This window comes from Mustela erminea, chromosome 7, assembly GCF_009829155.1.
Source record: "Mustela erminea isolate mMusErm1 chromosome 7, mMusErm1.Pri, whole genome shotgun sequence".
NCBI lineage: Eukaryota > Metazoa > Chordata > Mammalia > Carnivora > Mustelidae > Mustela > Mustela erminea.
Window position 1 is genome coordinate 100,666,200 of NC_045620.1, and position 13,145 is coordinate 100,679,344.

At 37.0% G+C, this 13,145-nt stretch overlaps 1 protein-coding gene across 3 annotated transcripts in view; it reads left to right on the forward strand.

The window, feature by feature from the left end:
- The window catches only part of DNAH6 (dynein axonemal heavy chain 6), a 228,579-nt gene that overhangs the window by 42,899 nt on the left and 172,535 nt on the right, over positions 1-13,145 (forward strand). For all 3 annotated transcript variants that reach the window (XM_032352623.1, XM_032352621.1, XM_032352622.1), the window contains exons 12-15: positions 2,153-2,273; positions 6,244-6,395; positions 7,243-7,395; positions 10,028-10,279. In XM_032352623.1, coding sequence (XP_032208514.1) covers positions 2,153-2,273; positions 6,244-6,395; positions 7,243-7,395; positions 10,028-10,279 — 678 coding nt within the window. The remainder of the gene's footprint in view (positions 1-2,152; positions 2,274-6,243; positions 6,396-7,242; positions 7,396-10,027; positions 10,280-13,145) is intronic.

Sequence of the window (13,145 nt, forward strand, 5' to 3'; positions counted from 1 at the left end):
AAGAGGCATTATATTAAACTTGGGGCTATGTAGGGGAAATGAAGCAACTGGTGAAAACTCAAGGTCCTACAAGCCTAAAGAGAACCAAAAAGTCAAAGTACACCCAACTTTTCCCCTGTTGCCAAAAAATTAGATAATCTGCACATTGCTACACTGACAGAACAGAATACCCTTGAATTATAAATCTCACAAATCACTTCAAGTCCATAAGCTGAGGAAATGAAGATATATTAAATTCATGCAAAACTATGATAAGGAAAAAACAAGGGACATTAAAAGACCTCATGAATACTCCTTTCTTGCCCTCCCAAAAACACTTGAAACAAAAGCTCCTGTACCAACTAGAGTAAATATCCTCAAACAAGAATTTGAATATGTATAAAATCACATTGAATCAAAATTAAAAATAGAAATGGGAAATAAATTAATCTCAGAAATGAAAATGAAATTACATGGTGACCAAAGGAGAATAAACGCAAATGAAAATTTAATAATTACTATAGGAGAATGATAAGAAAAATGAGAATTAAAAAAAGACAGAAAGGGTGCCTGGGTGGCTCAGTGGGTTCCCTCTGCCTTTGGCTCAGGTCATGATCTCAGGGTCCTGGGATCGAGCTCCCTCCGCATCAGGCTCTCTGCTCAGCAGGGAGTCTGATTCCCCCTTCAAAAAAAGAAAAACAAAGAAAAACAACCAAGACAATGAAAATAAGCTAGAGATGGATAAGTATAAGGGACAGAGAGAAAATGTTGGACTAGAAGATGGTCAAAGAAGAAATAATGTACATTTAATTGGCATCTCTGAAGGAGAAAAACAAGACATAGGGTAGAACAAACATTTATAACTATAGTCCAAGAAAAGAAAACCTAAATCTATATATTGAAAGGGCCTACAGAATACCTTGGAAAATTGACCTACCTCCTCTTAAAACTATTAGCTTTTAAAACTAAAGAAAAATTCCTCCAGATCTTTAAGCGCAAGGATAAAATAACTCACAAAGTAAGAGAATTAGACCAGTATCAGACTTCTCAAAAACAATGTGTAAAGCAAAACAATAATGAAATGGCATTTCTTAATGAAACTCAAGGGAAGAAAGTATGAATCAAGAATTTTTATCTATTCAAGATAAGCTTTCAAGTATAAAGGCCATAGAAGGGTCTCCCTGGGACAAACTGACCATTAAAATAAATACTGATTATAAAAGTATCATAAACTCTTGAATAAAATGAAAGCATATTAGTCCATACTGTGAATGAAGCAATGAATTGAATGAGAAGGGAAAGCTTTTCCTTACAGCATAATGTCAACTAATAAATGTAGAAGGACAACATAAAGAAAAATTGCCACATGGAGCACGGGGTGTGGTGCAAAAATAATGAATACTGTTATGCTGGAAATAAAAATAAATAAATAAATAAATAAATAAATAAATAAATAAATAAAAAGAAAAATTGCCACAATGTCTATCATAGAAACAGTCAAGAATCTCTGAAGCATACTAAAATGAGAGTGGAAAAGTGTAATGAGAAACAAGATTTTTGTCTCAAAGCATTTCTCCATAAGATATTTATTGATTTCAGGGGGAAAGTAGTAAGTTTGCAGTGATGAAGCCTGACAGACACCAGATTAAACTAACAAGTTAATATCACAGGTAATGGGACAAATTGACATTATGTGCCTTCCATCATGGTGCACTAAGAACATATATCATCTCTGCAGTATTACTATCAAACACGTATAACTGAATCTAAGCATTGGAAGGTATAAAATGTATGTACATATATACACAAATAAGATACTTTTCATAAATGTAAAGGTCATGAAAGACAGGGATTGAGGAATTGTTTAAGATTTTTTAAATTATAAGTATGCTTCCTTTTAATCATAAGGAACAGTTCTTCAAAAGTCAGATTTGAAGATGTGGTTTTGGGTGTGTGTGTGTGTGTGTGTGTGTGTGTTGTGTGTATATTTTAATTTCATAAGAGAATCCATTAACTGGATTGACCAAGGATGGTATCTTCCCTCACTTATATATCCCTTGGTCAAAGCATCGTGTTAGACTCAGAGAAGGCATTTGTGTTTGTTTCTTTAATTATATTGAATTGGATTCTGCTCAGAAAAAATATAATTTTACTTGTCTATTTACTTATTTAGGAAACCATACGGGCAGCATTTGAATCTGCCCAATTATATGCAGCTACATTTGAAAAGTTCCGGATATTCTTCAAGGAAAATGAAAGTCTTGATCTACAGGCTCTTAAACTTCAAGAACCTGGTAAGTTTTCCATTTGTCCTAACTATTTTTGAGAGGGATATCAATTTTCATAGTACTCTAGGTTTCTGTTTATTGGTGTGTAATGACAGAATTGGTTACCCAAAAGAGTCGGACCAGCAAACGCCAAGAGTTCATTCATTTCTGGGTTCTTTTCTGTGGAATTACGCTCCACCACATCCTCATAGTTGGTGCGATTTTGATCTTCTTAACTTCCCTAAGATTAGTTTTGTGGCCTAGCATATGATTTATCCTAGAAAATGTGGCATGTGCACTTGAGAATATATATTTTGCTGTTGGAAGGAATGTTCTATATATGTCTGTTAAGTCCATTTGTTCTAAAGTGTGATTCAATTCTGTTTCTTGTTGATTTTCTGTCTGGATGATCTATCCATTTAGTATTAAAGGAGTATTAAAGTCCTCTACTATTGTATTCCTGACTATTTCCCTCTTAAGATCTGTTATTATTTGCTTAAAACATTTCAGTGCTCAGGTATGGAGAGCATATATACTTATGATTGTTCTATCTTCTTGTTCTATTGACCCCTTTATCATTATATAATGATCTCCTTTGTCTCTCATTATGATTTTTGGCTTGAAGTCTATTTTATTTGACATAAGAATGGGTACATCCACTTCATTTTGGTTATGACTTGTTTGGAGTATCATCTTCCACCTCTTCAGTTTGAGTCCCTGTTTGTTTTTGGAGCTGAAATGAGTCTTACAAAGGCAGCCTATGGTTTGGGTCTTGTGTTTTAATCCAGCCAGCTACTCTCTGCCTTTTGATGGGTAGATTCAGTCCATTTACATTTAGGATGATCATTGATAAATGAAGACTTACTACTGCCTCTTTATTTTTTATTTTCTGGTCGTTTTATATCTCTCTCTCTCTCTTTGTGTTTCTGTTTACCTTCCTAGGTTGGTGGTTTTCTATGATGATTTGGTCAGTTTCTCCAACTTGTGTGTGCCTGTCTTTGTTCTAGATTTTTGTTTTGTGGTTATTGTGAAGTTTGGATAAGATGTCTCATAGATACGGTTGTCCTTTTTCTGCTGATAGAAACTTACCTTCATTTGTCTATATAGGTTCTTTTATTTTCCTCCTCTCCTTTCATACACACACACACACACACACACACACACACACACTTAAAGATTATTTATTTATTTATTTATTTGACAGAGAGAGAGATCACAAGTAGGCAGAGAGGCAGGCAGAAAGAGAGAGAGGAAGGGAAGCAGGCTCCCTGCTGAGCAGAGAGCCAGATGCGGGGCTTGATCCCAGGACTCTGGGACGATGACCTGAGCTGAAGGCAGAGGCTTAACCCACTGAGCCACCCAGGCGCCCCTCCCCTTTTATATTTATGTTGCCACAAATTATCCCTTTATATGCTGGGAGTTTGTTACCAAATTATAGTAGCTATAGCTATTTTTAATGCTTTGTTCCCTTTAACCTTTATGCTATAATTGTTTAACACCCTCTTCTAAAATAGACTTATAATTTTGTGATTCTATTTATCACCTTACTCAAAGCTTTGTGTATTATTCTTTTCATTTCAGGTAGACAAGCTCCTTTCAACATTTGTTATAAGAGAGGTCTAGTGGTGATAAACTCCCTTCACTTTTGTTTGTCAGAGTTTTTATTTTCCTTTATATCTGAAGGATAACTTTGCTAGGTAGAGTATTTTGGGCTGGCAATTTTTAATCTTTCAATATTTTGAATATATCCTATATATCCTATAGCCTATAGAATTTCTGCTGAGAAATCTGTTCATAGTCTAACAGAGGTTGTTCTGTAGGTTAGTTTCTTTTTTTTCCTTGGCTGCCTTTCAGATTCTTTCTTTTTCATTGACTTTTGAAAGCTTCATAATAATGTGTCTTGGAGAGGGTCTTTTATTATCTCTATTGAGATAATAGGCTATCTATTAGCTTCATGGACTTGTATGCCTTGTTCTTTCCTCAGGTTTGGGAAGTTCACAGCTATTATTTCTTTAACCTCTCTTCCTCTTTCTTCTCTTCTTCTAGTGAATGCATTATTCTTGTGTTGGCTCTCCAAATAGTCTAAGGGCACTCATAGGGTTTCTTCACTTTTTAAAAACCTTAGAATTTTAGAAGGAGTTCTATCTCCTTTTCCACCTGAATTATTTCTAGATCTACTCTATTTCCAATGCTTGGACCATTATTCTGAAGGATAATGATACCATGAAAAAAGACTCTATGTTCAAATAAGTTTGAAAAATACTACGGGTTCCTGGGTGGTTCAGTGGGTTGAAGCCTCTGCCTTTGGCTCAGGTCATGTCCCGGGGTCCTGGGATTGAGTCCCGCATTGGGCTCTCTGCTTGGCGGGAGACCTGCTTCCCCCTCTCTCTCTCTCTGCCTGCCTCTCTGCCTACTTATGGTCTCTGTCTATCAAGTAAATAAATAAATAAATCTTAAAAAAAAAAAAAAAAAGAAAAGAAAAATACTAGACCAAGCAACATTATACAGGGTGTCATACCAGAGGACTTCTCAGATTACTTGATATCCTCATTCTGTCACATCTAAACCTTCTGAAGTGAGTAGGATAGCTCATTGTTGACCCTTTTGTGTATTACAAGGAAGCTGAAGCTCAGAAAGATTAAATGACTTAACCAAAGCCAAATATAGGTTAAAGACTTGAGCTTAGGTTTTCTAACACTGTGCATTCTTTATATTATGTCAAACTTACTCTTATAGTCAGGAGATGACATGAATAAAGACAAGAATCAATATCATTTTCTTTTTGGGATGGTGGAGGAGTGTTACAGAAAGAGAATAGGGAGCAGTAAGGAAATCAATCTGTGGAGGAAGTACTCAGAAATAGTTAGCTAATTTTTTAAAGATTTACTTATTTATCTTAGGAGGGAGGGACAGAGGGAGAGGGAGAGACAGAATCTCCAGCAGACTCCATGCTGAGCACAGAGCCTGATGTGGGGCTCAATTCATGAACCTGAGATCATGACCTGAGCTGAAATCAAGAGACAGACACTTAACCAACTGAGCCACCCAGGTACTCCAAAGTTAGCTAAATTTTTACACTCCAAAGTTAGCTAAATTTTACAGGTCCACAGGATTTTAAAGACAAGTAGAAGAGTTGAGTATTACAGGTATATTAAAAAGAGCTGTTTTTGACCAACAGTATGATACAAGTGTATTCAAAGGTAATCAGGTCTCCACTGGTTCCAGGTAGACTGGAGAAGGGAGAAAATGAAAATAGAAAGATGATCAAAATGCAACTGTAACATATGGCACATGTACATTGACAAAGACCTCAGCCATGATATGGGAGCAGGGTTGGCAGAGAAGTGTTGGGAAGAGAAATGGAGATAATTTCAGCTATGCTCAATCTCTTGTGTTCTACATTTTTGTTATTAATATCTTCAAAATGCTTTATGTAGAGATGTCACATAGGAGAACCCTTCCATGAAACCAAACTTCAACCCAGCTCTCAAATCCAGTCCATTTCAGAATAGATCCTTCAGTACAATTACAAATCCTTTTTTTCTTGCTTTTTTTTTTTTTGAGAGTTTATTTATTTATTCGACAGAGAGAAAGATCACAAGTAGGCAGAGAAGCAGGCAGAGGGAGAATGGGAAGCAAGCTCCCTGCTGAGCAGAGAACCTGATACGGGGCTCGATCCCAGAACTCTGAGTTCATGAGCCAAAGGCAGAGGCTTAACCCACTGAGCCACCCAGGTGCCCCAATTACAAATTATTTTCATCTGCTATCTATTAGTAGGAGCCAAAAAACACAATTTCATTATTGAATATTATTTTCTTTAGTACAAGAATAAAATACTAAGTGTTATGAACTAACGTTTTGAAGTTATTCAAGGTATTCTACACAGGAAAAAAGCATTATAAATACGTCTATAAATGCAATGATTTTTAATATATTTCATAATGATCCTTTAAAATTTAATGACATATTGTATTCTTTATATGATAATTTTATGTAGATGTTGAGTTTTTTAGAGAACAACTGGAAAAATATCACAGACAGCACAAAGATGCAGTAGCTCTGAAACCTACCAGAAATGTAGGATTGCTGCTCATTGATATAAAGCTGCTAAAAGAGAAACTAATTCCATCACCTTTGCGATGCTTGGAGGTAACTATGAACTAGGAAAAATTTAATTATAGTCTCTATAATTATTTTACGATTTTTCTACTACAAATAGACTATCTTCATTTTGTAGTATTGTAAATATTTTAAAATTAACATAACTTACTGGGTATCCTTAATTCCCAAGAAAAGTCCCAAACTCTTTCTGTCCCAAGCGGAGTCAATTTTCAGTTGAGGGCAGGGAGGGGACTTGCAGGCCCCAGACTAGTCTCTTATTCCCATTCTGTTTTCCCTTGCTGAAGCATTTCAAGGCTTCCTGCTGAAGAGACACCACTATCACAGCTCAGTGTTCTACTGGGAATGCTAGTAGACTTATGATCCTGAGATCCAGTTAAGTTCATCATTTCCTGCTCTGAAACTCCCTAAAGATCTGATCATATTTTAGTGAGTGGTGGAGCTGAGGACATTTGTATGGATCCTGCAATGAACTTCATGTCTTCCTTTGGAGCCAGAGTATATGTGTAATGTTCTCAAATACCTTCAGCAAGACAATGGTGTAAAGCAGGGGTTGGCAGGCTATAGCCCACAGGGCGAATCCAGTCTGTCACCTGTATTATACATATTACCATGACGATTTGCTTTTGTATTACCTATGGTTGCTTTCTCACTACAACGGCAGAGATGAGTACTTGTGACACAGACTGTATGTCCTGCAAATCTAAAATATTCACGATCCTGCCCTTATGGAAAACCTCTGCTGACCCCTACTGTAGGTGACAGGAGACAGAGCCAATACCTGCTGATTTAACATTGAATTAGGATTTATTTTAAATATTTAATAAAGTGAAAATACTTAAATAGTTATGATTCACATTTTCTTTTTCTTCCCTAGGTGCTAAATTATATGCTTCCCCGTCAAAGCAAGAAAAAAGTAGACGCCATTATCTCTGAGGCACAAGATGCAGAGTATAAACTTGAATTTGTTCCAACTACCACCATAGAGTATGTTAACAGCTTAGTATTTCTTGATGAAATTCAGGAAAGGGTGAGTTGATTTTCATATAACTCAATATTCTAGAACTTGTGGTAAATAAGGAAGACAAATAAGAGAAGTTGAGGGACTAGAGGTCAATAAACAGCTGTTGAAGTATCAGAAACGCTTTCAGACAGTGTAAGTAATTTCCCTACATTGCAGCAATAATGTGAGCTCACATTGATCAAACTCTTACTACTAGTCAGGAGTTATGCTAAATTTTTTTATATATGTTACATTTTTAACCCTTGCAAAAACTTAAGAAGTGTAGGTAATTTTTTCTCATTCCATAGATGAGGAAACAGGGACTAAAAAAAAAGTCGTGTTGCCCAAGATCACAAAGATTGTGTTCGAGCTAGAATTAAATTTTTGTCTCTGACTGCAAAGCCAATGATGTTAGTCACAACTTATTGTAATTCTTATTTGTGATCAGTGATCATAGGATAGTAATACAAGTCTTGACCCTTAACCCATATCTACATAATAGTCAGGAACCTCACCATTAGGAATGAAAGAAACTCAATTCAACTCACTTCAATAGGGAGGGGTTATTGGGAGAGACCAGTCAACAGGAGGACTCTAATGACATGGGTGATGAGGTCAACGTGTTTTCTCTCTCTCTCTTTCACACATATTCTCTCTCTCTCTCTCTCTCTCTCTCCTTTTTCTCCCTTATTTCTTTCTTTCCAGAAACCTGGTTTCCTCCTCGCAGGGTGTTCCCTGTGGCAGGCAACCTAGCATTTAATTTCAGATGTCAGTTTTTTCATAAGCTTTCGTTCATACCAATTGGCGTTTGAAATAGAGATAAATTTTTCTCTTAAATATCTGGAAATTGAAGATATCTTACAAATAAGAAATATAAGCTGAGTAAAATAAATCATTAATCACTGGCTAGTCTGTTATATATTAACACAATTAACAGTAAAGGCTATTTTATGTGCATATAAAAGCAATCATTTTTTTGACATTTTTAAATTTATTTTTTATTGAAATATAGCTAAAACATGATGTTACATTAGTTTCTAGTGCACAACCTAGGAATTCACTAACTTAAATATAACAATTTTTTTTTCTTATTTAAAAAAAAAGCAACTTCACAAAAGGGCAGATGATTGTGGTTTTCCCTCAGGTTTCCCTACATGTTATCACAGGAGTCTAGAGATGCCAAGTATTTATTAGTAGGTGTGGTCATTAAGGTGCTTTGGACAAATAACTAAAGCTCATTTGAACTCCTTAGGCCAAATGGGGACCTTATTTATGGATTCAGTAGTATTCCAAAGATCCCCACCTCTTTAACAAAAAAGTAAGTAGCCTTAAGAATTTAGCTGAACCAGGAATGAGGAGCCTGTAGGAAACCCAGGTAGTTCCTTCTCTCCATCGGTTCTTTCTGCATCTCTCTGAAGATCTACTCTACTTCTCTCCCTCTGCAGACAGACTGCTTCTGCTGCTTCATTCCTCAGCAGCAAATACGGCCAGCAGCAGCTCTCAGATTATGTCCTGCAATTCCAGCCAACCACCGAGAGAGATGCTCTCTCTCCCAATATTAATTCTAAATGTCTTATAAATGCATTCAGCCTCCCCACCCCCATGCTGTTGTATAAACTAGGACAGGAGGGTAGGATCATGTTGCAGAGGGAGGACTGGTCTTACTCTAGTTCCAGAAGGAGATGTCAGGCAGAAAAGCCAGACAGCTTCCCATCTCCATGAGGTTATCCATGCATTTCTGGGTGTTGTGTTGGGGAAGCAGTTTCCCTTAGGGAGATGTTCTCCACACATGAACCCATGAACAACTTTTCTTTGGAACCTCATCTATTCATTCAGAAAATTTAGTGAACACCCACTTGCAGGGTACAAGGGTTATGACAATGAGTACACCTGCCTTCAAGGAGCTCCAAGTCCATAATGAAAACAGATAATTATTATATAATGTGTATAGGTACAAGGTGCTGTTGTAGGACTTGGGGGGTTGTGGTCATTTTTGGCTTTAATGATGGGGTTTGGGTCAGGTCATGTGCACATGGCTGCTCCCTCCATAGCCATGTGGCAGAGTGAAAGAGAGGAGGGTTCCCCCAAAACTGGAAAGTCCCTTCCCAGAAAATTAGGAAAGGCACTGTCCGTGGAAGTAGGACATCAAAGTGAAGATGTTTAGTGGTCTGTTGAAAATAGTAAAAGGATTTATTAAAGGAGAGTAGGGAACACGCAGTCAGAATCATGGACCGTGCACACCTCAGGGGCTGCCCGGGGACAATCACTGCTCAGCACGCATGCCTAGAAGCTCAAGTACTGCAACTGAGCACCCTCATGGTACATGTTGTCCCTAAAAACCAAATACTGGTATTGTTTGATGCTACTAGACACCAAAAGAGAGAGAGAAGAGAACAATAAATTTTTGTAAAAGTCATACTAACTGTGCTCAGCTCTGAACACCTTACCTCCTGAACTTGATTACCTTTCTGTAGCAACAACTGTCTCTATCACCCAGCAGGCTTCAGCCAGGGGCAGCATACCGTTAAGCACCCTCCTCTTGCACTGATTATGAACGTGTGCTGTTCATGGTACACAGCGACAGTCTCCTAGTAGACACCATTGAAAGGGAATAACCAGACTTTGATATATTTAACCAGCAACAAATGTTTCTATTTAGATCGAAAGCCTTGAAGATGAAGGGAATGTAGTGATTCAGATGTACAAGCTCATTGAGCAATATCAGGTCCCTACACCTCCAGAAGACTTCGCTGTTTTTGCTACCATGAAGCCGTCCATTGTTGCAGTTCGGAATGCCATCGATAAATCTGTGGGTGACCGAGAAACAATGATAAAGCAATTTTCTCACCATTTGGGTAGAGATCTTGAAGACCTAACCAACGAAGTGAATGAAGTAAAGCTACAAGCACAGGTAAGCTAAAGCAGGATTTTTTTTAAAAATCTGTATAAAATTGGACTATTATATTTTAATTAAGCTATTTTAGGATCATAGTTCATTTTAATCTGACTAAAGTTCTATTTTTTTGTCTTTTTAAAATTTTTATTATTTATTTATTTTTTTAAAAAATATTTTAAAAATTTTTTAATAAACATATAATGTGTTATTAGCCCCAAGGGTACAGGTCTGTGAATCACCAGGTTTACACACTTCAAAGCACTCACCATAGCATATACCCTCCCAATGTCCATAACCCCATCACCTTCTCCCTACCTCCCTCCCCTTGGCAACCCTCAGTTTGTTTTGGGAGATTAAGAGTCTCCTATGGTTTGTCTCCCTCCCGATCCCATCTTGTTTCATTTATTCTTTTCCTACCTCCCAAACCCCCCACATTGCATCTCCACTTCCTCATATCAGGGAGATCATATGATAGTTGTCTTTCTCCAATTGATTAAGTTCTATTTTGTGGTTTCATTTTAATCAATTAACAGTGTCTTTGAGCTGCTATTTAAAACTGAAATGTTTCTGAACCTCTGAGTACTGAATAAATTCCAGACTATTGCAAGTAAAGCAATAAAGAAATAAAGAAATTTTCTTTCTCCTGACATGTATTTATTATTTTGAAATGAGTGCTTTTATAACTTTTTAACATATGTTGTAACTATTGCCAAAATTTAAAAATTTGCATAGGTACGTATTGGGAAATTCCCATTTAGGAAGAAGCAGAGTATACATTGATAAATGACAATGAAGAATATTTGGTTAACTTGCAGCAATTTTACTATACAAAAGATACAAGGGAAATTTTTAAAGAATTTAGCAGAGATAGCTGTGCGATTCTTTTTTTTTTTTTTAAAGATTTTATTTATTTATTTGACAGAGAAAAATCACAAGTAGATGGAGAGGCAGGCAGAGAGAGAGAGAGAGGGAAGCAGGCTCCCCGCTGAGCAGAGAGCCCGATGCGGGACTCGATCCCAGGACCCTGAGATCATGACCTGAGCCGAAGGCAGCGGCTTAACCCACTGAGCCACCCAGGCACCCCAGCTGTGCGATTCTTAATATAAGCATACATGAAAATATAATTTTGTTATGATTTTATTATTAATGTTAACTAAATCTGATCACAGAAGTATAAAACCATATAAAGTCATAATCAATTCAAGAAAATTTCAATATCCACTAGCAGGGAATGAATAAAATGTGTTAGGGTACATTTGCTCAAAGGAATACAATGCAGACATTAAAGATTACAATATATGTTTATACATATTGACATGGAAGCATACAAGTAGCTAGCATTTATTGTGCACTTACTATGTGTCAAGTACTGTTCTGAGGACCTTGTATTGTTTTTATTTTTATATTGAGATATTTTTGTATTTTTCACCAGAAAAAACTGTACATACTATAATAAATTTTCATGAATTACCAGAAAAATGAACACACCCAAATATCCATTATTCATGTCAAAAACTACAATGTTACTGGTGCCTTTAGGATTCCCTCAAATCCTAGACTTCTCTTCCTCCCTAAAGGAAGCCACACCCTGAATCCTAATGCTATAAATCAGTTTGGCTTGTTTATGAACTTCAATTAAACAGAATCATAAGTATGCCCTTTATTTAATTTTGTTACATTCCTGAGATTCACGCATAATGCTGTGAGTGGAAGTGGTTTATCCAACTTTGTTGTTCAATACAGTATTTCATTGTATGACACAATTTAATTATTCTATGGCTGATGGATTTGATAATGCTGATAATGCTTCTTGGAACATTCTTATATATGTTTGCATGTTTTAACTCATTTAATTCTCAGAACACCAATAAGGTTTTATTATTCATTTTTATAGAGAAGAAAACAAAGGGACAAGGAGGTAAAGTAACACAGCATCACACAAATAATAGATGGAGGAACCAGGATTCAAGCTTAGGCAGTCTGCTTCCAGTGGTTGATAATCTGACTGCTGTTGGCTATATACATGTATGGGGATTGCTAGAGAGAGCAAAAGTGCCGGCAAGTGCTTCATGTAAAAAGCATGATGCACAAACTCAAAAATGACAGTAGAGGTTCTCTTCAGCAAGTGCTTCCTCCATAGTGGGTTTGAAAAGAATTTATTATCACACTTGAACAAAGAACTGCAACCTTAATATTTCTACAAATGATACCATCTTGCTGTCAAGACCTCTACTCCTGATGATGGAGGGAGTTGGAAAAAAAACAACACCCCAGTGTGACAAGTGATGATAACACAATTTATTTCAGTTTGAAATGCCTATTTCATTCTAGCTTGATCTCTTTCTTTTTTTAAGATTTTATTTATTTATTTGACAGACAGAGATCAGAGGCAGGCAAAGAGAGAGGGGGAGGCAGGCTCCCTGCTGAGCAGAGTGGGATGCAGGGCTTCATCCCAGGACCCTGGGATCAGGACCTGAGCTGAAGGCAGAAGCTTTAACCCACTGAGCCACCCAGGCTCCCCAGCTTGATCTCTTTCTGATAGATTTTAATTCAATTCAGAATGCCTATTGGGCATTTCTTCACCTCTGCCACCATCATCTCCATGACCTCTTGCCCCATAAGCGGAAATCTGCATTTCTTTCTGGTGGATGGAGGGAAAGGGCATCCAGTCCTCTTACTGTCCCCTGGTCCATAGGACTTCTAGTGCATTGGCTGGGCTGGGCCTGGTGTTCCTTCTTTGCTCCTGAACCTTTCCATTCCAATTCACTGGGTAGGGTTTCAACCTCAACAGGTCAGCCAGAAAAACTGATGTCTGACTACTTATTCTTTATCTCCTCTCTTCCACCTCTCAGAAATCAAAAGTGTTCCTATTTCTGTGAAT